The sequence below is a fragment of the Ostrea edulis genome, chromosome 7 (genome assembly GCF_947568905.1).
Source record: "Ostrea edulis chromosome 7, xbOstEdul1.1, whole genome shotgun sequence".
NCBI classification, from domain to species: Eukaryota; Metazoa; Mollusca; class Bivalvia; order Ostreida; family Ostreidae; genus Ostrea; species Ostrea edulis.
Genome location: NC_079170.1, coordinates 32,093,977 through 32,119,429, shown reverse-complemented (window position 1 = coordinate 32,119,429; position 25,453 = coordinate 32,093,977). Strand labels below are relative to the sequence as shown.

Genomic DNA, 25,453 nt, shown 5'->3' with positions numbered 1-25,453 from the left:
AGACTGTCGTAGAAGTTTGGTAATGCTCGGGTTAGGTAGAGGAAGACGTGATCACACGGATTTATCGGTTTTGTTGTTATAGAGTTATGAAACGTTGAATTTTTCATATCAAGATATCTAAATTGCGGGGCCCCTCTCCATCGACGGAAACGCACGATCGGTCGCACTTATTTTTACCTCTCGTGGGACGCAACACCGATATTTTCGCATAACACATTAAGTTACATGACCTTATGTTACGTATCGAGGATCGATGTGAATTGTCGTAAGTATTCCCGGAACTCTAAGCGTCAGCAGTAATGGCGACGCCCATGAAAGTGTTTGTGCTTTGTCGTGCCACTATCAAAGATCGGTTTACAAGTCTCTGTCATAAAAAAAAAACTTCACTTGAACAGTACTCTAGAGTGCCCAAAGTTACACCGAACAGACGCATCATTTGCGTGTAGCATTTGTACGGATTAAATAATTCGGGTTTAAAAATTCAACGAGTCAATGGTCACGAAAAGTGGACCAGATGAAGGAGGAAAGAGATAAATTGTTCGGTATGTTTGTATTTTGAATAAAATTTATTTCAAAACAAACTGACAAAAAAGTTGTAAAGTATTTTGCTGAAAGATTTGTAACTTGTCCAAATTCAAAATCTTCACTTCGAAAGCCATGTTTTTCTGTTCTCCCGAACACTGGACGTTTTCATTGGTTGAATACCTCAATAAGGAATGGTAATGCGACCGATCGCATAAAGAAGCCGAGGCACACCTTCCAACGAAAATATCGGCGTTTACAGGAGGTAAAAGAGGTGCAACCGACCGTGGGTTTCCGACGATGGGTCCTCTCTGACTTGTCCGTTTTTGAGTTTTTACCAATTTCATTGAATTGACGATTGAATTTCCCAATTCCCAAAGATGGCGTTTCCCAAAATACTATAGTAGGCTGCTAATAGATCCCTGGACGGTGTCGTAATTTTGAGTAACATTTACTCAATATTTCGGAAATATACATGTAGCATCATATGTTTTTCATCTATCATCAAACACCCACTCGAGTTACAGACCTTTTTAATATTTCGACCATAAAATCAAAGAAAAAAATGTCAGGAGGATCCGATCTACCTACCTATTTCTGAACAGCATAATACACTGTAACAGGAATCATAAAATTAATATTTTTGGCCTTATTATTATCCAAATAACGAACGTATATGTATCGATAAATAGAACTATTCTAGTACTAATTCCCCGGGATTTTCAGTCACACGACATAGGTCTATCCAGGCTACAAATTTACCGGATTTACACGAGAAATATTGTAGCCATGTAGACTCACGAGTAGAGTTTCTCTCCAATTTTGGATAATGTATTTTCCGTGTTTATCCGAGCTTGTCGGAAAGTCCCAAGAAGTTACGATGGACAAGTGACGTCGTCACAATGAGTGTGCCATGATGTGTAGTCAGAGGTAGAATAACAAACCAAGGGCGACTGTACTTAACACGGTGAAAGTCACACTTACTTTCAGCATTACTGTATCCATTTTACTACATGTAACATCCCTCTTTAACATCCGACTACAACATGCGCAGACCTCACTTCCGTTATCAGCTTTATTGTTCACCTCGCTTTCCTTTTCAAGATTAGCTTCAATTTTTGATTCGTAACTGTTTTCAATTCCTTCCACGTCGTTTCTTTCTTTGTTGAAGTTTTTATCGAGACATGAGTTTTCCTCTGACGATTGACTTTTTTCTGATGAAAATTGTCGGAAAGTCTTGTTTTCATATGCATGAAAATGCTCAACCTCGTTTTGAACTGAAAACATGTCGTCTGCTTTGACGATAAAGTGGCGATCTCTGATAACGATGATTGATACTAGTATAGAAATAACACTGAACATTATGTGAATACCAAGATAGAGGGACAAAAACGGAATGTTGGTTGATTTGCGCGGCATATTTTCTTCGAACAGCGTAAGAAATACAGTGAAAGCAAGTAACACCGTCAAACAATACGTCATTCTCTCACCGGAAGTCACGGGGAGACTGTAAGCTAAAGAATTCAGGACAGCTAACAATACAACTGGGAATACGGTACTAATCAACGCATACAGAGGTCGTCTCCGTAGAAATAAAGTATATCTCACTTCCGTCATATTAAATTCTTTCATAAATACGGACCTCAGGTCAATGTCGATGAATTCCCACTCCCCGTTTTCGGACATCTGCGAAATTTCATTTTTTCTCCTTTTGGGGACTAGCTTTTGCATCCAATCTGTAGTCTGCCAAGCGGCGATGCGGAGTTCGCACGACTGAGTGTCAAAAGGGAATTTTTGAATATTCAACAGACATTCCATTGTGTAATAGTCCCCGGGGTACCAGGTTACCAAACCGCTGGAGTACACAGAAACGAAGGGATTCACGCCCAAATCATGCGTGTTGGTCTCTGAGAAGTAAAGGCTGATGTCAGGGACCCAAACTTTGGTATACGGAATATTTACTGTTTTCAGTCCCGAAAACTCTCGCTCATCCCATGACAGGAATTCGTCGTACCACGTGACAATGAACCATCCCATGAAAGTGATGTATTGGAAACGTTCCTCCACGGTCCTTAATGAATTCATAGTAAAGGTTATATTTACCAGCACGGACTGGGTCTGATCCCGCCGCGGTTTTATGATAGAGCTGTAGTTTGATAGTAGTCTGCTTTCGAGCAGTCTGACGTCAGCACATACAGAAGAACGGAACAACAAGAACACCACTAACGTCGTCATCCATGACGTCATCGTGAGTAAGACCAGCTATATCACTGACAATAAATTGTGATGTTGAAGACACTCTGTCCTGCGCTGTACCAGTCAGCATCCATCTAGGTCAGAACAACCCCAGTAATGAACTCGGATGAGCGTGATCATCTCGTAGCTATGGGAACTTTCACTCCGTCATCAAAAACTTTAATATCTTAGACAGCCGTCAATATTTGTTGCATGCGACATTTTACATTGAACACTGTTTCATATCGCTGAAAGTAAAAATATTAATTCGCCGTAATCACCGTCCGTTAACAGTTCTTGTAATCATACGCGTATCAACTGTCTACTCAATTTTTTAGTGCTTTATTTCTCAAGATTATCTTTTACTTTAAAGATTTTATATCATGTAAAACATAAATTTTCAACTGCTTTTATCTGCTCTCAAACAATCGGCTGTGATTGATTAATTTCCTGTGATATGCAACAAAAGCGTCCGATCTGCATGATGTATTGAAATCAGCGACTTTAAAATGAATTCTACCAGGGTTATTGCAACGATCAAACAGATACCATGTCCACCTAATGCAGTGTATACCGGTTATGTCATCACAAGAGTATCTTAACAGTAATCGATACCTTTTAAACGTACACAAGAAAAATAAATATATGGGTTTAAAATGTAAAACTTATTGCGACAATATCGGGTTTTATGTCTTAGGACTGTTTCGTATTGTTGTGTATTTCCTGACAACAGCTACTATGAATGCCTAAATTATGACTTGTCCACGATCCCACCTAGTGCTTATTACGCTTCGTATTTTCCTGAGAGAAAAAAAAATAAAATCGATAACTGATCATTCAATTTCATCATCATAGAAATCAATAAAAATATGTCACAAACAGATAAAATTTAAGCAAATTCTTCGTTGTAAAAAAAAGTTCAATCTTGTATTCCGTCAATACTTTCTGTCATTGTGTCAAATGCTGTCTGACATGTTCCATACCAATTGTTAGACCGTTCTTTTACATGCTTATTTTGACCACTGATTATTTCGTTTACATGTACCTGATAAAGGTATAGAGCTCACAGCGGGTGTGATCGGTCGACAGGGGATGCTTACTCCTCCTAGACACCTGATCCCATCTCTGGTATATCCAAGAGTCTTGCTCAATTCTTGATATTTTTTCTAGGAGTTGAGATTGATCAATATTCGTTATATTCAACTTTTGATACTTATTGATCAATCATTAAAAAAAAAAAAAACTAACACCACCATGATTCTACGCAGAAGTACCTTGAAGTTCATATTAAAAAGATGCTGGTGTTCTTCATCGACAAAATCTTCGTAGTCGTTGGTGATCAAGTTTTCAAACAGTCTGTTGGAATTCCCATGGGCACGAATTGTGTTCCTTTATTAGCTGACCTGCTTTTATATTCGCATGAGGCAGGATTTATTCAAAAGCTTCTGTATCATATGAGAAGAAAAAAATTCCTACTCTTAATTTTGTATTCTTTTATATGGGATTTTTGAGATTGATTACAATTTTGTATTCTTTTATATGGGATTTTTGAGATTGATTACAATTTTGTATTCTTTTATATGGGATTTTTGAGATTGATTACAATTTTGTATTCTTTTATATGGGATTTTTGAGATTGATTACAATTTTGTATTCTTTTATATGGGATTTTTGAGATTGATTACAATTTTGTATTCTTTTATATGGGATTTTTGAGATTGATTACTGTTTGTTACAGTGCACAGGTATATTCACTTCTCATATTAACTTTTCATACAAAATGAAGGATACTTGGCATTCAATTAAAAAAATCATTGACATGCGTTGCGAGATACACATGTAAACAAACATGACGACTTCAGTATGTGGTTTTGTTGGACTGTGCACGGGATATCGGCATTTAGATTGATTGAATATTGTTTAACGTCCCTCTTGAGAATATTTCACTCATATGGAGACGTCACCACTGCCGGTGAAGGGCTGCAAAATTCAGGCCTATGCTCGGCGCTTATGGCCATTGAGCAGGGAGGTATCTTTGTCGTGCCACACCTGCTGTGACACGGGACCTCGGTTTTTGCGATCTCATCCGAAGGACCTCTCCATGTAGTCGCCTCTTACGACAAGCAAGGGGGTACTGAGGACCTATTCTAACCCGAATGTGTCGCATTGATATAATCAGTCGACATCAAACTAAATACTTTCATAATAGCAGACTCTACCACCTCACTATTTTTTGTAATCAGTTCCGCTTCGGAAGCTGCCATGACATCACGAAATGACCCAATTCGTAGCTGTGTAGGGAAACGATCAGCTGTATATATCTGGGTCGCAGTAGTATAGAAAGTCCTAGTTTTCGTGGATAATATAGGATAACTTCCTTGCTCCTTGAACGCCTCCGCTTTTATATTTCAAAACAACATTTCTTGACCTCTGAAAATATCCAGTAACATCCACGAAAACATGTACTTTATTTCTTAAATGATTTCTTAAATAAAGTCATGAACTGTATAAAAAAAAAAAAATACCTAATCTTCAATTTTCTCAACCAAAAAGTTTATACTTCACTACAGTCCACAAATCAACAACCAGAGTTGAATTTTGTGTCGTCTCGTTTTGTTGGTTGATGGAATTATTTTACTCATTTAGGGAGGCAGCAATTGTAGTATAGCATTAGGTGAAGTAACATAGCTTCTGACCAATGCATGACGCTTTTTTATTTTATTAATCATGCCATAACGTATATGGAGAGACGTGACAGGGGAATAGAGAGGGGCGGGATAGGGGAGTGAACAGGGGCGGGGTTAATATCAGCGAGATTCGTCAAGGCTGGATATTTGGACTGACACCTCTTCCGAATCTCAGACCAGTGTCACATAAAGTGATTCGGGAAATCTTGCCTGAGCTTCGGTCGCTTGTTGCGATTAAAATGGGTTAAATTGAATTTCTTGTCAGCTTCAACTTTTCGCCTTAGACAACCTATTAACTCCCTATCACAATGAAACATGCATTTCTTACTTTTACAAGGTGTAAATCCCACAGTAATTCAAGTTGGCTATTTTCGAAGCCATTGCAAACGGCCACCATTTCATATTTTACCTTCTCAACACTGAAGAGTTCCGATAGTTTAGGACGCCTTCAAATAGAATGATTAAATATTACACAATTTTCTTTTTATTGCTTTTAATTTTTATGCTTAAATGCTTTGTACAAAGTAATTGTCAACCAGTAAGTTCTGTATTTTCAATCATAGTACAAATTGTCATGAAGTAGTATATCGGAACTCTCCAAGGTCACGGGAATGAAAATTCCGAGCATTCTTTATTTTGATTTTCGTAATTCAGTAACACTTGAGATTGAATTATCTCTTAAGAATCTATGACACCCCCACCACCACCTTGAGTGGCCTGAATAGAGACCCCAGGGTTATAATACCTGCTGTGGGAATATCTTTGAATTTATTTATATCAAAATTTAAGTTTCCATCTTTACTATATAAGCGACAACAATAATTAGAAACTCAGACACCCTGATACCTGTAGGGGTATGTGGGTACATACAGTAGGGTTTTATCTCAAAATACATGTCTACATATTTGGTTTAGGCTATTTTATAAATATACTCAGTCTCGCAAAATGTCTAGATCCATCCCTTTATTTCATAAGTCACGTGTGCATACACGTTTTCGGAAAGATATTTCATGCCATTTTCCAAAAGTGTGGCAACACAATTCCTGCGATCTTTAGAAATGCAAATTAAGTCTCGTCATGAAGAATCGGGGAAGGAGGATTCTTGTATTTTAGAATTTTTTAATGAAATATATGCAGTTAAACCGGTTTGATTTTTTTTCTTCAATATATTATATCTAGAGCTACCCAAACTTCGCTCGGTATGATAATTCTTTTTTTAATCTTAGAAAAGATGTACGATATTCTATGTCTATGCTCAAAGCAGCGCAAATATGTCCTAATATCTAAGAAAATTTCTCGGGGTGCCCCCCTAGGATGAGACTACCACCTTGTACCTACCCCCCATCCCCACCCCCTCCGTCGCTTCGGTAAAAACCTTCGATGTTATTCCAAAATCCACGAAGCAACAATATACATGTAAGCGTTTTTTGGACGGAAAAACAATATAGGAATCTTCGATACTTTCTTCACTTCGGTAACGCAACATCTTCCATCTTTTCACCCTGTGTTATTTTCATTTTTAAGCATTTCGTCACTATTGACTAAAACCCGGTCTTGGTCTCGGTCCCGTGACTAAAACCCGGTCTTCGGTCCCGGTCCTAGATTTTTTATTTGATAAAAAAAAATGCCTGTATTCTGATAACTGATTGATCATATAATTTTCTTCTTTCGTAAAATGATATATATGAAATATTCGGGACCGGTGGGACCGACAAATAAAAAACAATGCTATAAAGCCGGTCCCGGTCTCGACATTTTCCCTCAATAGAGGCTACCTTTTCAGAAAAATAAAAATAATGTTCGTACACAAATGGGAAAGCATGTATCGCTAAGCTGAGGACCCTGTCCGCCCACTGGTGCAGCGATTCTCCCACATTCTAAGAAACTGACTGGAAAATCATCTGGTGTGTGTACTCACGGTCCGAAACGCTTTTCCAGACGTCTCAAGATCTAAGCCAGTGAGAGGTTATCGTCCATCTCCAACAACGCGATGTAATATAGTCGTTCGGAGAGTCCTCTAAGGAGAGGTAGAATTGGTTGTGATGCTCCATCTCTCTTCATTATTGACTGCAAGCTAGCCAAGCAATCTTGTGCAAGAAGGATTTCCAAATGGAATTCCCATCTTACTGCGAATCGTGTACCTAAGCGAGTTTCTACCCGTGTAAATCGCGTGTTCCCCAGTACAAGAGTATTTGGGGACAGGGAAGGGTGTATGGGGCACTGGGGCTAGCCCCTAGGCGGAACGTTCAGAGAATGGCGTATGCGATTATGATTTACCTAATTGGGGCTTAACGTTGGCTACTCTATCCCCCTCTCCCTACAAACAGTGGTGCCAGACTGTGCATGAAAATGAGCAGAGGGTCCCTGCTGATAGGGGACGGTCATGGCAACGATGTGGTTTATATATGTGCTCGCATAACCACCAACCATTGGAGATACCAATGATTAGGCGTACTGGGCACTCTCCCCAGACATAGAGTCAAGGAAATGGAATGAGTAGGTTTTTCGAAGCTGTACTGTATGGTAAAGGGCCAGAGGGCCCTGTGGGGAGATCGGAACAATAGAGGGACTATGGGAACTGGTGAGTTCGGGGGGGGGGGGGGGGGGGTAACGATCCTTATGTACAGATATGGTAGGGATATGATGGCGCTGACCAGATCCCCTGATTCAGACCCTGACTGAACTGACCTTGCCTGCATACTCCTTTTGTGGACTCTTGAAAGATTAATTTGTTATTAACATTCATTATTCCTCTATGTGATGTAACGTCAGTACTTTTCAGGTGAACTCAATTACCTTCAAGTAAGAAACTCGGCAATTAAAAATTTGTTGATTAATTGTTTGAAAATTATTAATTTTGATCTATCATGTGTTACGTTTTAGTATTCCGTCTGAAAACTCGTAGTACTTTGATGAACTTTCTTATTAGCTGCTAGCTTCTACATATGGCCTTATTGGCTGCTGGTTAGTGGCTGCTAACTTCAGCTTATCTTAGGTACTCGATATTAAACACGAGAGTTTCATTCAAAGTATGTGGGCATATTCTGTTTCTTAATACGTCTGTGTCTTCCGTGCGATATGTTTTAGACAAAGAAAACTTTCATTTAAATGTTGTTTTTGAGGAAAATAATTAGACCGATCGCTTTAATTAACTATCTGGAACCCATGCGTTACTGATTCTTTTCACCATGGTCACGATGGCCCACGGTGTCATACCGAGGTATTTGATATATATGGCACTGTCGTCTACTCCCAGGCACGTTGCCGTCTATATATGTACTCAAGTACAAGTACGCAACTGCGTAAATATACACACACCATCTTTGCCGATTAAATATTTGTGCCTCATGAATGCATTACATACTACGGGTTTATATAGATTAATCAGCATGATAATGTTCTTTCAACCAAATTAAAAGTCCGTTTTGAATATCAAATAATTAAACACCATGTCTAATTAAATGCACATCATATAATCAGTATGCACATGTGTGTCAGCTAGTGGTACTTCTAAGCGGATTGGGATATTTTTGTTATCAGTAAAAATTACCATATATACATGTACCAGTCGAAAACAACGAATAAAATTTGTAAAACGAATGTAAAATCTTTCCAAGTACACACGGTGAGTTGGCATTATAAAACACTTTAGAAAAATAAAATTGAATTGTGAATTTTCTTTCGGGTTTGGAAATTTACAAGAAACCATGTTTCTATGTACAATAGTAGGTGATTTCATTGGTAAAACCCAGGAGCTTCCAGGGACTCCGCCCCTAGCCCCCGGACTTTGAACTGAATCCTTTGGGGGTCTCAAGGCGGCCCCTAACCCCCTTGCAGCACTTCCCTTTTTCTTTCTGGTGTTGCGCCTGGTTCAGCTCTGATAGAAAATAATAAACTATTTACTTTATACAAGTTTATGTTTGATACACCGACTCCCTTCTCTGGGTATTATTACTTTCAAAAAAGTATTTTAAAGAAAATGGTTTATCTTTAATTATCATTCAAGTATTTAAAGTTGTATGCTTTCGTCGTCAATAAAATCTGAAATTTTAATTTCCCGCCAATGAAAATGAAAGTAGCTCTTCTGAAAAAGAAGTTGCCATTTAAACATGTGACTGTTACAAGGAAACATCTTAGTCTACAATATTGAGATGAAGGAAATGAGAAAATGACAGACTGCGAGAGAACAAAGGATTTATACACGATTAGAGATGTTACGCATGACCACATTGTCACGGTTCATGGGAGAGGACAGGTTCATCTCATAGGTACAGGCAGCTTAGCTAGACTTTATCAGTCATTCAGTGCATGGTTGTTTGTTTACATTCAGCATAAGTCAAGTGATCCAATGTAATCTGTAGAACAATTGATTTCGTAAAGGATAAGCATTGAAATAGCTTTGTAGACTTATTGTGACGCCTAATACTACCAGTAAAAATCTGACAGGTCAAGCAGCAGCACAATGAATCATAAGTGAATGTATTTTATAAGCTTTTTGAAATAACTTGATTGAACTAGTGTAGATTGATTTCGATTGAATTTCTTAAGTACAGGGGTTAAAATGTCGCATAATAATTTTAATTTTGAACATGTTAAATACTTTAAAATAACCACAATACTGTTCTAATTAGCGTGTATAGCAATACTATCTAAGTCTTATTAGTAATACCTTTCGAAAATTTACATGAAAAGAGAAATTGATCTCTTTTGTGTTGTTAACTGTCCACTACCCTACGAGTATTGAAGCATAGATGAGTATGATGACTTTACAATGTGGAATCTGATCGCTAAATCCAATTACTCTTTTGATTGAACCTGGGACCTTTGGCACGACAGTCCATGGCTCTACCAATCGAGCTAAAGGTTCACCCACCAGTCAGAGGCTAGTTGTATTCGGCATGTCCGCACGCCCATGCATCAATCACGGTCAATGTTTTTCAGTAGATTTTGCTGTGGTAATAAACACTCAAATGTGCTTGATTTTCTTTACTTTTTACCTTTCTATTATATCGCTGGGTTTTTTTTGGTTGTTTTTTTTTCTTCGGAAATAGCTTGCACGAATATCGAGCCTAATAAAAGCTGTTTTCAAAGACAACAAACTAATGATACTTGGTGTCTTTTAGCTATCGATATATATTTTGCCCTAAACTGTTTATATTTATATGAGAATTCACAATTTTAGGTGCTAGGATACAACACACCGTGGTTTCCACTTTTATGACAAATAATTATTTAGTAAATATATAAATAAGAGTCCCTCCCCAGTGTCTAAATATTAATTAGCCTTCAGACTTTTATCAATTGTTATTTACAAAATTCTTACTCAAATTGTTAATAAAAGCCAGAGTTACCCTCCTCCCCCCTGCTCCATCACCACAATTTCTCCAAATGCTGGTACTTGATATATTTGGAAGGGAGTGATAAAATTTCAAATATATATATACACGATACATTATATACATTACATGTAATAATTTCTTCTTTTTGAGGTCGTGATGGTAAAATGAGACCCAGTGGTCAAGATAGCCAGGTCAAACAAGCAAGAGAACCAGGTCGAGGGGGTTTTGTTTCACAAAAATATATTCGCTCCCCATATGGGTAGCGAATATGGATAACCGCCCGATAATTACATATTTTCGTTGTTAAGTAGAAATTTTTATTTCATTTAGATCAATAATTTCATTTTTTTCAATTTTGAATTTCGTTTAAATGTCAATTTGACCATAATTATGATATGATCATCTCAATGGACACGATTCATGGTACTTGGGGATTTATTGAAGTTCTTTTTACTACTAGTAAAAGTACATAATTATCTTTCCCCATTGACAAGAAGTAAATATTTCCTCTTGCACCAGTAAAAATTTCCCTTCAATTGTAGAAAGTACAAAAAAATTAATGAGAATTTTAATAAAAGTCATTTTCATATTCTAAGTCATTTCCTATAATTATAACTGTCAAAGTCTACCTTGTTTTTTATATGTATTGTAATCTGCAAACACCCCCACCCCCTGAAGCTTCCTGTGGGGATCCGAGTTAGAATATGTCCTCAGTACCCCATGCTTGTTGTAAGAGGCGACTTAATAGGGTGTCCTTCGAATGAGACTGCAAAAACCGAGGCCCCTTGTCACAGCACAGGGCTTGAAGCTAACTTTTTATGTCACCAGTCCAGCTGGACTGATGGGGTATAATTTCAACCAGTCCGCAGAAGAATTTACCAGTCCAACAGAGTTTTCCAGAAATAATTAAACATATTTCGTTAATGTTATCAAAATGAAATTTAACTCAATATGCCTCAGACAATATTGTAACACTTAAATATGGGATTTATATTTTATATTTACGAATCAGATGCGTCTGATATCTACAGATCGAAGCATGCCAAATGTGTGTATAAAATTTCATAAGTATATTTTCCAAAATGATGCTTTAGAAAGTTAACCCGTCCCATCGGACTGACTAAAACAAATGTCAGTCAGTCCGCCAGACTTTTAACCAGTCACAGACTGACGGGCATATGTTAATTTCGAGCCCTGCAGCAGGTGTGGCACGATAAAGATCCCTCCCTGCTCAATGGCTATAAGTGCCGAGTATAGGCCTATATTTTGCAACCCTTCACCGGCAATGGTGACGTCTCCATATGAGTGAAAAATTCTCGAGTGGTATGTTAAACAATATACAATCAATCAATCAATCAACCCCCCTTGAAGCTCATGACTGCATTCTTCAAATTTGCACTGAAATGGGTTGTAACAAGAGCTAGATAAATCCCTGGCACTGTTGACGAAGCATGTATACACTTTAAAATGTTAAAATTCTAATCACAACAAATTCAGTTTTCCCCCCAAAATTCATTAAATGATCCATGTGAATTAATTGGATTAATATAAGATTTAGAGCATGAGGAAAAATTGTAGATTTCCTTCCTGTAACATCGCTTTTCTTCAGAAAAGGAAGTGTGTAAACAAAAGTTTTAAGGATTAGATTATTTATTTTCGTTTTTATGCACAAGGTGCATTTTCCTGGTTTCATTACAATGAGTATTTATTATTTACATGTTTTCCTTATTCTGTCACACGGAGTATACCCTCATATGCAAAATTTAAGTAGCTCGTGTCTGTGCATTCATCTTAACAATCACTCAGGAATGTTAAATGGAATACTAAGGGACACTCATTGCATTTGAGGAGCCCCTGTGTTATTCAATAGCTTCAGAGCTGTTGTACCCCATACCAAAGATTAGGAAAATGTTGAAATATATATGTCTCCCCTCTCCCAGGGGGAGACATATTGTTTTTGTACTGTCTATCCATCTGTTTATCTGTCACAAAATCTTGTGAATGCTTCTCCTCCTACATGTAGATGGCTTAACAGATAGCATATATGTGAATTATGTCCCTTTAATTGGATTCCTCCTTTAATATAGGTCTAGGAGTGGACGGAAACATTCGGACAGTGTCCACAGAGGAGACCAATGCTGTGGGGGTTTGTGTGGCTCTCATACAACTGACCATCACAGAGACCGGGGGAATGGTGCTAGGTCCGGTCAATCTGGACTTGTGCTGTACAATAAACAGTGAAGACCTCACAGGGGAAATTAACCTCATCAGCGGTAAGTGATCCAGGGGGTCCCAAAGGGAAAATCAACCTCATTAGTGTTGAGTAACCCAGGGGGCCTCAAAGGGGAAATCAAGCTCAACAGTGGTAAGTGACTCACCTGAAAGGGGAAATCACTCCATCAACGATAAGTGACCCAGGGGGCCTCAAAGGAAAAATGAACCTCATCAACAGTGAGTGACCCAGGTGGCCTCACAGGGGAAATCAACTTCATCAGTGGTAAATATGGTAACCCAGGGTGCCTCAGAAGGGGAAATCTTGAAATTTATAAATTAAAATCAGCAGTGAGTGATCCAGGGGGCCTCAAAGGGGAAATCATAAAGTATATTTAAATTAAAATCAGTAACGAGTGATCCAAGAGGCCTCAATGGGGAAATCAACCTCATCAGTGGTGACTGATTCAGGGTTCTCAAAAGTCAAATCAGCCTCAACATTTTTAAGTGATCAAGGGGGCCTGATAGGGGAAATCATCAAGGGGGCCTGATAGGGGAAATCATCAAGGGGGCCTGACAGGGGAAATCATCTCATATGTGGTGATTGACCCATTAAGCCTTTATCTGAAAACCTCAAAGGGAAAATCACTTTCTTATGCTTAGCTCGTAGTGATTTACAGGCTCTCAAAAGATAAATTAACCACATGAGAAATGAGTGATTGAAGGGGACCTCAAAATGAGAATCAATTAACCTTACTTTTGTGAGTGTTCTGGGTTTCCAGGTTTTAATAGAGATTGAATTTAGTCATCATGGGGGATGTCAATATTAATGTGGTGAATGAAACCAAGCCCCCCCCCCCCCCCCCCCCCAATCAAAATCGACATTATCTTTGGAGTGTAAATTCATTGCGTTTGATTGGTCTCATGCCAACAAAAGGAAATTAACATTATTCATATTGTTGTTGTTTGAAATCCATTAGTACTGAGGTATGCATCACATCATATGAAACCTTGAAACAGATATAAAATTAACAGATAAGAAATTTTGTCTCATATGTGTGATTGTTGTTATAACAGGTGTCCCCATTGAAGTGGCTGACCGTACCCTCAGGATTTATCAGGGTGGAATCCCGAGTCGGAAACTACCCCCCACTCCGGGAGTCAAAGTCAAGTCCTCACCCCCACCCAAACCCCGGCGGGACAGGGAGACTGTACAGGTAGGGAGTTGGTGGTGAGAACACATCTAATCAAGAAATAGTCCCGCTCACAAAAAAAGAAAATTAATGAAATACCAGGCCTACATGTATCTGTGGATTTCTAAAAAGTGTAAATATTGTCATTTTTCTTCTTTCTTTCTTCCCTGTGAAAGTGGATATTCTTTTGGCACCAAAAAAGTATGAATTTTCTTTTGTTGAACAGGGTAAAAGTGGATTTTTTTTTTTTATTTATTCATTATTTTTGGGGGGATGGAGGTGGGTTTTAAAAAAAAAAAAAAAAGTTTTTGTATTGTTGATAGAATATAGGGTGTTTTTTTCTTAGTAAATTGAGAAAGTGTCAACTGTTTTATGTTGAAAGTATGGGCTTCCCTGTAATCATGATCAGTGCTCCAAGTCGCATCTGCTATCAGGTCACAAAATGGCGACCTAAAAATATTTCTGCAGGGTTCCAAATTACCGCTCGACCACTCGCATTGGCGACTAAACTTTGCTTGTGGGCACCCAAAATTTCCGTTCTCATCGCCCACTTGGCGACCGTAATTGTCCGATCAACATTTTTCTATCCGACCGATCCAAGTCCTATTATAATTGAAGTTCAATTACCGGTTGAGGTTTTGCCACTTGGCGAGACATTCCTGTGGTATCAAATCTTCGAAAAATGTACTTAAACCAGAAGTTGAACAACGCTAGGGTTACTTCAAACGAAAAGAAAACGTCTGCTTTTACCAAAGTGGAAAGAAGAGGAGAATATGGTTCGATGACGGCGAAAAGGAGATGACGTGATGTGTGTACAAAACATGACATGAAAGGTCCAATTGTTGTGACAGCTTGCCCAAGTTATAAACTTGAAAGCATCGTAAAGCTGAGAAATTTTGAAATCACATAAAAAGTCGGAAGAAACGTGTGTTAAAGTCAGACGCCGCGAAGATAATAAAGTCCATGAACTCTGATATTTTTGCTATGTTGACGGATTGAGAGTGGAAATGAGAGAGAGATATTCGAAAGAATTACGGAGAAGAAAACAGAATTTAAATATTGATAATTTATTTTTTAAATAAATTGCAACGTGACCTGATATTTCTTTTTTGTTGTAAAGAAACCATGGTATTCAATTTCATGATATGTGTGGGCTACTGAAATTTCATGTGGGCTAACAGTATTTCTTATTCAGGGGCCCACTTGGCCCCTAAGGTATTCAGTCGAAGTTGGGACCCTGTTTCTGGTCGCCATTTTAAAATTTCTAGTCGCCATGTTCAAAATTTCTACTCGCCAGAGTAAAAGATTTTGTAAATAGAAGACTTACAAGGTTTTTTTTTAAAATATGAATATCTTTCAAGTAACAAATCAACAACCATGTATACATTTTTTGTTTGTTTTAGTTTTAAACTGAATAGAAATGTACTGTGAAATATGCTGGATGCTAACAGGTCAAGTATTTACTCAATCTCTCACCAGAGGGCGTTACGCTACGCTCCACAACACCTCTGTTATCGTCTAATTTACAAGAATTTTGTAAAACAGAGCGTCTTTGAAAATAAAATAAATCTGCATCATTTTCATAAATAAAACATACATTTATGAGTTAAAAACACATTGGTAGGTATCGAAACGCTGTATTACGTTAGTGCAACCTCCATATTTATGGAACTATTTTGTCTTGTCAAATGTATTATTTCACTTTCACTTAGTAACTATGGACTCTACATTAAAAAAAGCTAGCGAGATTATAATGATGAAAATCTGACATTGCACAAAGAACAGAAACGTGCCTTTCTGTTGTCCGTGCGAGATCATATGGTTAGCCGAACTATTTATCAGACGATAACAGAGGTGAAAGTGAAGCTTGCGTACCGCGCCCTCTGGTGAGAGAATGGTATTTACTCTGGCAAAAGTTGTATTGCATTGGGCCATCCTGTATATTTTACAGTACGCTTCTGGGGAAGAAAACCCAGCGTTCCACATAAGGATTTACTTTAAAGTTCTCAATAAGTGGGCCTTTACTGCATATCATGTTATGCGAATAAGAGCTTCTAGTTTTGTTGGATCTTTTGCTGAACAATTAGTACCAGCAACAATAAGAACACTACATCCCGTGTTTGATTGTCTTTGAAAATTAACAGCAACAGTTGCCCCGCTTGACTTACTGCTACATGTAATAATGCAGTCACGGACAACGACATGTCTCTTACTGTTACCATGAATAGTCACGCTTCCACGTTTGAAAGATGTACACTCGGTCGTGGCGAAATAGGACAATGGATGTCCAGAAATGGTGGACGTTGCTGGCTAATTGGCCTCACAAATTCTGCAAAACATTTTGCCATCACGAAAATTTCCTCCGCCATTTCAGGACTGGGGTTCTTCCTTTACTTTTGCATTTCTCTTTAGACACTGCTACACCATCTTTTGATGCAGAACTTTCCCCGTGTGATTCTTGAATTTCTTTGTTACATGTACTAGGCCGAGGCTTCTGTTTTTTACTATTGATAAATACAAAGTGCTCTAAACCTCATTTTCCTGCCATCTTGATTGTTTTGACCAAGACTGAAAAATATTTATTTAGACTTCCAATCCCGATTCTAAAATTTTACTGGTTGCCCAAATTTTCTTCACTCGCGAAAATGCGACTTAATTATAACCTATAGTCGCAAAATTGATTTTCTGGTCGCAAATGCGACCGTTTTACTCGAAACTTGGAGCACTGATGATGTAACCTTATCTCCTCCATTAGCCTGTCAGCAATTCTTAAAGGGTGGAAGTAGGATTAATTTAGATTTGGAGCTGGATAAATGTTTTTTTTAAAACTTGAATTACCATCAATTTTATGTTGATTTAGTACTATTGTACATATCTGAATATAACGAACTGTTTTTCGGTGGTCCTGGATGTTTGCTGTAAGCGTGTTTTACTGTATAGTGAAGTTTGGTTACAATGAACTGTTTTTTGCTGGTCCTGGAGCTTCATTATAACTGTGTTTTACTGTATAGTGAAGTTTGGTTACAATGAACTGTTTTTCGCTGGCCCTAGAGGTTCATTATAACTGTATTTTACTGTATAGTGAAGTTTGGTTACAATGAACTGTTTTTCGCTGGCCCTAGAGGTTCATTATAACTGTATTTTACTGTATAGTGAAGTTTAGTTACAATGAACTGTTTTTCGCTGGTCCTGGAGCTTCATTATAACTGTGTTTTACTGTATAGTGAAGTTTGGTTACAATGAACTGTTTTTCGCTGGTCCTGGAGCTTCATTATAACTGTGTTTTACTGTATAGTGAAGTTTGGTTACAATGAACTGTTTTTCGCTGGCCCTAGAGGTTCATTATAACTGTATTTTACTGTATAGTGAAGTTTGGTTACAATGAACTGTTTTTCGCTGGCCCTAGAGGTTTATTATAACTGTATTTTACTGTATAGTGAAGTTTAGTTACAATGAACTGTTTTTTGCTGGCCCTAGAGGTTCATTATAACTGTATTTTACTGTATAGTGAAGTTTGGTTATGATGATCTGTTGCATCAGGCCCTGAGTTATTGATGAACTTTTTAATATTGTTGTAAATCACGTGGTATCTGTTACATCGGGCCTAGAGTTAGTGATGAACTTTTTAATATTGTTGTAAATCACGTGGTATCTGTTACATCGGGCCTAGAGTTAGTGATGAACTTTTTAATATTGTTGTAAATCACGTGGTATCTGTTACATCGGGCCTAGAGTTAGTGATGAACTTTTTAATATTGTTGTAAATTACATGGGATCTGTTACATCGGGCCCTGAGTTAGTGATGAACTTTTTAATATTGTTGTAAATTAAATGGTATCTGTTACATCGGGCCTAGAGTTAGTGATGAACTTTTTATTGTTGTAAATTACATGGTATCTGTTACATCGGGCCTAGAGTTAGTGATGAACTTTTTAATATTGTTGTAAATCACGTGGTATCTGTTACATCGGGCCTAGAGTTAGTGATGAACTTTTTAATATTGTTGTAAATCACGTGGTATCTGTTACATCGGGCCTAGAGTTAGTGATGTACTTTTTAATATTGTTGTAAATCACGTGGTATCTGTTACATCGGGCCTAGAGTTAGTGATGTACTTTTTAACTCACCTGAACCGAAGGTTCAAGTGAGCTATTCTGATCACATTTTGTCCGGCATCCGTTTGTCTGTCTCTCCGTCTGTCTGTCTGTCCGTCTGTCTGTAAACTTTTCACATTTTCGACTTCTTCTTCAGAACCACTGGGCCAATTTCAACCTAACTTGGCCAAAAGCATCCTTGGGTGAACGGCTTTCAAGTTTGTTCAAATGAAGGGCCATTTCTCTTTCAAAGGGGAGATAATCACAAAAATGCAAAAATAGGGTGGGGTCATTTAAAAATCTTCTTCTCAAGAACCACTGGGCCAGAAGAGCTGAAATTTACCTGAAAGCTTCCTGACATATTGCAGATTCAAGTTTGTTCAAATCATGGCCCCCGGTGTTAGGATGGGGCCACAAGGGGGGATCAAAGTTTTACATACAAATATATAGGGAAAAACTTTAAAAATCTTCTTCTCAAGAACCACTAAGCCAGAAAAGCTGAGATTTACATGAAAACTTCCTGACATAGTGCAGATTCAAGTTTGTTCAAATCATGGCCCCCGGGGATAAGATGGGGCCCCAAGGGGGGGGGGATCAAAGTTTTACACACAAATATATAGGGAAAAACTTTAAAAATCTTCTTCTCAAGAACCACTAAGCCAGAAAAGCTGATTTTTACATGAAAACTTTCTGACATAGTGCAGATTCAAGTTTGTTCAAATCATGGCCCCCGGGGATAAGATGGGGCCCCAAGGGGGGGATCAAAGTTTTACACACAAATATATAGGGAAAAACTTTAAAAATCTTCTTCTCAAGAACCACTAAGCCAGAAAAGCTGATTTTTACATGAAAACTTTCTGACATAGTGCAGATTCAAGTTTGTTCAAATCATGGCCCCCGGGGATAAGATGGGGCCCCAAGGGGGGGATCAAAGTTTTACACACAAATATATAGGGAAAAACTTTAAAAATCTTCTTCTCAAGAACCATTAAGCCAGAAAAGCTGAGATTTACATGAAAGCTTCCTGACATAATGCAGATTCAAGTTTGTTCAAATCATGGGCTCCGGGGGTTGGATGGGGCCACAATAGGGGATCAAAGTTTTACATACAAATATATAGGAAAAATCTTCTTCTCAAGAACCACTGAGCCAGAAAAGCTGATTTTTACATGAAAACTTTCTGACATAGTGCAGATTCAAGTTTCTTCAAATAATGGGCTCCGGGGGTAGGATGGGGCCACAAGGGGGATCAAAGTTTTACATACAAATATATAGTTAAAATCTTTTTCTCAATAACCACTGAATCAGAAAAGCTGATATTTACAAGAAAACTTTCTGACATAGTGCAGATTCAAGTTTGTTCAAATCATGGTCCCCGGGGGGTAGGATGGGGCCACAAGTGGGGGGGGGGGGTCAAAGTTTTACATACAAATATAGAAAAAAGCTTTAAAAGAACCATTGGGCCAAAGAAGTTGACATTTACATGAAAGCTTTCTGACATAGTGTAGATTCAAGTTTGCAAAGGGTAGTTTGGGCCATAATAGGGACCAAGGTTTTACATGCAAATATATATGGAAAGTCTTCAGATATGGGCCAAGGTGACTCAGGTGAGCGATGTGGCCCATGGACTTCTTGTTAATATTGTTGTAAATCACGTGGTATCTGTTGCATCGGGCCCTGAGTTATTGATGAACTCTGTAAGTTATTCATCATAAGCTGCTCGGAGTTGTCTGGATCTCTGAGATTGTTATCTATAGAAGTCTGGTCTGTCCCTAGGATACAACTGACTTTCCCCGGAGTCCTTCACAATCTCTCACCAGAGGGCGTTACGCTATGCTCCACAAGTGAAGCTTGTGTAGCGCGCCGTGTGGTGAGAGAATGCTTGCATAGCGCGCCCTCTGTTGAGAGAATGGGGTCCTTCGATCAGCTGATTAGGCTATCCAGAATGTCAAGCCCGATCTTAATCATATCCATTTATTCATTGCTACATGATTAACAATATTTATGTTATTCTATAATCAATTGAGTACTTTGACATCAATATCATAATTATATAATTATAATAAGTGATGTAGACTGAGTTTTATTACATTCTCTTGTGTTCATGTTTTTGAGACTCTGTTTTAAGTGATTATTCTTGTTCAACTGTGAATCCCTAGAGAGAGAATAGTGCATACTCTAACCAGGTGACCTTCTTAGAATAAAGTATTATTATTATTATTAACTCAAAGGTTGTTAGAACTTTATGTTATTAATGTTTGTTATTTTCAATGTGTTAAGGAGGCCCCACAGGACAAAGAGAAAAGCCATGTTCCCTTTATCGACCTTGAACTTCTCACCAGTATTAAGTCTACAGACAAGGTCAGGACATTGTATTTATCATGCTATATAAAAAAGAGTCTGTAATATTCTCTAATTTAATTAGATTATCATACTATATAAACAACGAGCTCTGTAATATTCTCTAATTATCATTCTATATAAACAACGAGCTCTGTAATATTCTCTAATTATCATGCTATATAAACAACAAGCTATGTAATATTCTACAATTATCATGCTATAAAAACGAGCTCTGTGATATTCTGACCATTATGTTTCATGACAGTCCTTTGGTGGTGTATTTGGAATTATAATGTACCCAAAGTTTTACCCATCTGTTCGATGTCAAAGATGTACTATGGTATGGTGCCGTCTTTCTGTCTTGTCAGTCCATCCGGTCCGGCAAAATGCCAAATGAACCATGGTATAAGAAGCTCCAGGATCTTAAAACTTTGTGCATTTAATTACCACGATGAGAGGAAGATGACTATTGATTTTCAAGGTCAAGGTCATAATATCAGTGTTTTAGCTCACCTGAACCAAGGGTTCAAGTGAGCTTTTCTGATCACTTTTTGTCTGTCGTCTGTCTGTCCGTTTGTCTGCTAAACTTTTCACATTTTCGACTTCTTCTCCAGAACCACTGGGCCAATTTCAACCAAACATGGCCAAAAGCATCCTTGGGTGAAGGGCTTTCAAGTTTTTTTTTGTTGTTTTTTTTTTATTTGACTTTTACATTATATACATATATGTAATTTAATCTACACAATAATATCATCAATATTCATATGCAAAAGACATTTCATAAATATAAAGAAGGAGAAAGAGAGAAAGAAAGAAAACATATAAAACAAAGGGGGCATGAAACATAAACAAAAAAAACCCAACTTTTTAATACAATCATAATTTATCATAAATATTTTGCCAGTATCTCTCAAACTCCCTATACCTGCAGTTTTTCAACAACAAAAGTTTTTCAACTGTAATTCTATCAATGATAAAAAAAATTTGGATGCATCTATACTTAATTTGCTTATACTTGAGAATTTACTAATATAAATATATTGCTTTATCATCAGAATTATCAAATTTTCCCCTTGTGTACATTCTTATTAGCAAATTTTCCAAAAAGAATTGCTTGTCTATCAAAACTAATATGCCTGTCCAGTTTTTCGCAAAGCCATTCTTCAATTCCGTACCAGATCTCTTTCACACATGGACATTCTACAAATATGTGATCAATAGTTTCAAAGTCCCTCTTGCAAAATGTGCAAATTGGGGAATCAACAATTCTAAGTTTATGTAAATAGTAGTTGCATGGAAATATTCTGTAAGATTTGAAACTGTAACCATTGCAATTTAGATTCTTGTTGTTTTAAAAGGAAGTTCAAATATATTTTTCCATTCTAGCTCTGAAAAACCTTCTTCTGTTTCTTCCCATTTTGATATAGATTTAATTTTGGTTGCTTTATGGCTTATCAATTGCTTATACATATCTTTACAACCTTTTTTATCTTTGAAATATATTGAAATAGTAGAGTGAATAATGGGCAAAAGTGGTTTTGTAGTTCTTGTATTGTCTTGTATAAGAACTTGTCTTTGTTGGATTGCTTTCTTTATTCCTGCATATTCTACAAAATTCATTTTAACTTTCAAAACATTTTGTACATAATCAAAGCTGTACAAGTTACTATTTTCATCAAGAAGATCATAAATAAATATAATCCCTAAATCATGCAGACTTTTAAACAATACTGATCTTCCACCAATAGTAATATTTGGATTATAACAAATATGTTCACAATAAAAATCTGGGTTGATTTTATCTTTTGCAGAATTTATATTTGACCAGCTCTGAAACACATCTATCCAAAAACTGTTGGTTATTTTTACCCTTAAATTATTGATAAAATCTATTCATGTATGTCACTGTGGTTCTGAGAGTAAGAGAGTACATCAGAACAGTGTAGTATACAATGAGTGGGGTAACTACACACTTCAGTATACAATGAGCGGTGTAGCTAGCCCGCTACGTACATGTGTCTTTTAGACAATGTTTTTAGCTCACCTGAACCAAAGGTTCAGGTGAGCTATTCTGATCACATTTTGTCCGGCGTCCGTCTGTCTGTCTGTCCGTTTGTCTGTAAACTTTTCACATTTTCGACTTCTTCTCCAGAACCACTGGGCCAATTTCAACCAAACTTGGCCAAAAGCATCCTTGGGTAAAAGGCTTTCAAGTTTGTTCAAATGAAGGGCCATGTCCCTTTCAAACGGGGAGATAATCACAAAAATGCAAAAATAGAGTGGGGTCATTTAAAAATTTTCTCCTCAAGAACCACTTGGCCAGAAGAGCTGAAATTTACCTGACAGCTTTCTGACACATTGCAGATTCAAGTTTGTACAAATCATGGGCCCCTGGGGTTGGATGGGGCCACAATAGGGGATCAAAGTTTTACATACAAATATATCAACTTCTCAAGAACCACTGAGCCAGAAAAGCTGATTTTTACATGAAGACTTTCTGACATAGTGCAGATTCAAGTTTGTTCAAATCATGGCCCCCGGGATAAGATGGGGCCCCAAGGTGGAATCAAAGTTTTACACACAAATATATAGGGAAAATTTTAAAAATCTTCTTCTCAAGAACCACTAAGCCAGAAAAGCTGAGATTTACATGAAAGCTTCCTGACATATTCAAGTTTGTTCAAATCATGGGCTCCGGGGGTTGGATGGGGCCACAATAGGGGATCAAAGTTTTACATACAAATATATAGGAAAAATCTTTAAAAATTTTCTTCTCAAGAACCACTGAGTCAGAAAAGCTGATTTTTACATGAAAACTTTCTGACGTAGTGCAGATTCAAGTTTGTTCAAATCATGGCCCCCGGGGATAGGATGGGGCCACAAGGGGGGATCAAAGTTTTGCACACAAAGATATAGGGAAAAACTTTAAAAATCTTCTTCTCAAGAACCACTAAGCCAGAAAAGCTGAGATTTACAAGAAAACTTTCTGACATAGTGCAGATTCAAGTTTGTTCAAATCATGGCCCCCGGGGGGTAGGATGGGGCCACAAGTGGGGGGGGGGGAGGTCAAAGTTTTACATACAAATATAGGAAAAAGCTTTAAAAATCTTCTTTTCAAGAACCATTGGGCCAAAGAAGTTGACATTTACATGAAAGCTTTCTGACATAGTGTAGATTCAAGTTTGCAAAGGGTAGTTTGGGCCATTATAGGGACTAAGGTTTTACATGCAAATATATATGGAAAGTCTTCAGATATGGGCCAAGGTGACTCGGGTGAGCGATGTGGCCCATGGGCCTCTTGTTAGTAAAACCTTGTAGGCAGAATACAGACTGGACTATTGGGGCTAGGACCATCAAACTTGGTTGGGGCCAGGACTGTTAAACTTGGTACACACACCTTATGCCAAGTGGAGGATATCTATTGTTTCTCAAGGTCAAAATATGACTTGGTAGAAAAATCTTGTTTTCATTTTCTGGATTTTTTTCGCTATGAATACAGGCATTGCCTTGATATTTTGACACAATTTTCCTCTTAGCGAAATACATAATCAGTTTACATTTCAACTTCATAGGTGCATCCTAATTTAGGGCTAAAAGTAGGTCAAGTACTTTTCTGGACTTTTTTCATCATGGATAGATATTGCACTGAAGGTGTAATGGGCGTATGTTGTACCCTTTGTGGTACTCTTGTGTGCACCTGTGATCTGTTAGATAAAATTCATGGTAATGTTTTATTTTCTAGTTGGCAGATTTGGCAGCAAGTTTCCTAACAAAACAGATCAACCAATATACAGATACCAAACTGTCGTCTGCCATCACAGACCAGATCTTCTCATTTCTACAGGTAGATCTCTAACACTATAAATCACAGACCAGATCTTCTCATTTCGACAGGTAGATCTCTAACACTTTAAATCACAGACCAGATCTTCTCATTTCTACAGGTAGATCTCTAACACTATAAATCACAGACCAGATCTTCTCATTTCTACAGGTAGATCTGTGACACTCTTGTTTGTAGATCTCTAAAACCTCAGTAAATGTTAACCAAACAATCATAAGAAATTGATCTATAATTGCATGAAGTGCATCAATGATCTTTTGCTGTTCTTAAATGTGTCTATAATTCCCAATAGACACATAACAGGGGTTTTATTGAAGCTGTTGTAATTGATAGGCACTGTATCAAAAAATATTCATCGCTGTTGCTCCTTTCTAGTCAGGTTTTAAAGCCATCCATAATTTTTGATATTATTTTTCTCCGAGGAAGAAATAGTTGTGTCTTTGAATAGACTTCCCTAACAAATCATTTAACAGATCTAGAGGTTTAGCATTAGAATGTTCAAAATGAAAATATTGATGTATTTTACATTTAATGTTGACACAACAAGATTCTCCCCTTTCTCCAGGTCCTCCCATCTTTCTCTCTCCCCAGGTCCCCCTCTCTCCCCATGTCTCCCCTCTCTCTCCTCTCTTTCCCGGGTTCCCTCTCTCTCCCCAGGTCCCCCTCTCTCTCCATGACCCCCCTCTCTCCCTGGGTCCCCTCTCTCTCTCCAGGTCTCCCCTCTCTCCTGGGTCCCTCCACTCTCTTACCGGGTCCCCTCTCTCTCCCTGGGTCCCCCCCTCTCCCCAGGTCCCTCCTGTCTCCCCGGGTCCCCCCCTTTCTCAGGTCTCCACTCTCTCCGCGGGTCTTCCCTCTGTCCCCGGGTCCCCCCTCTCTCCTCAGGTCCCCCTCTCTCCACGGGTCCCCCTCTCTCCCTGGGTCTCCCCTTTCTCAGGTCCCCCCTCTTTCCCCGGGTCCCCCTCTCTTCTGGGTCCCCCCTCTCTCC

At 38.0% G+C, this 25,453-nt stretch overlaps 2 protein-coding genes across 4 annotated transcripts in view; one reads left to right on the top strand and one right to left on the bottom strand.

Annotated features, from left to right (window-relative positions):
- Nucleotides 1-1,446: 1,446 nt before the first annotated feature.
- Nucleotides 1,447-2,607, bottom strand: LOC125656562 (neuronal acetylcholine receptor subunit beta-4-like). Its single transcript, XM_048887163.1, has one exon. The coding sequence runs from the start codon at nt 2,605-2,607 to the stop codon at nt 1,447-1,449; it is 1,161 nt and encodes a 386-aa protein (XP_048743120.1).
- Nucleotides 2,608-9,535: 6,928 nt separating this feature from the next.
- LOC125654473 (uncharacterized) overlaps nt 9,536-25,453 on the top strand; it is a 35,564-nt gene continuing 19,646 nt past the window's right edge. For all 3 annotated transcript variants that reach the window (XM_048884436.2, XM_048884435.2, XM_048884437.2), the window contains exons 1-5: nt 9,536-9,712; nt 12,871-13,056; nt 14,072-14,211; nt 20,562-20,642; nt 24,367-24,468. In XM_048884436.2, the coding sequence (XP_048740393.1) occupies nt 9,613-9,712; nt 12,871-13,056; nt 14,072-14,211; nt 20,562-20,642; nt 24,367-24,468 (609 nt within the window). In that variant the 5' untranslated portion in view covers nt 9,536-9,612. The remainder of the gene's footprint in view (nt 9,713-12,870; nt 13,057-14,071; nt 14,212-20,561; nt 20,643-24,366; nt 24,469-25,453) is intronic.

What these genes read in the sequence shown, in the direction of transcription:
- LOC125656562 (XM_048887163.1), bottom strand. Translation starts at nt 2,607, where the DNA reads ATGAATTCATTAAGGACCGTGGAGGAACGTTTCCAATACATCACTTTC.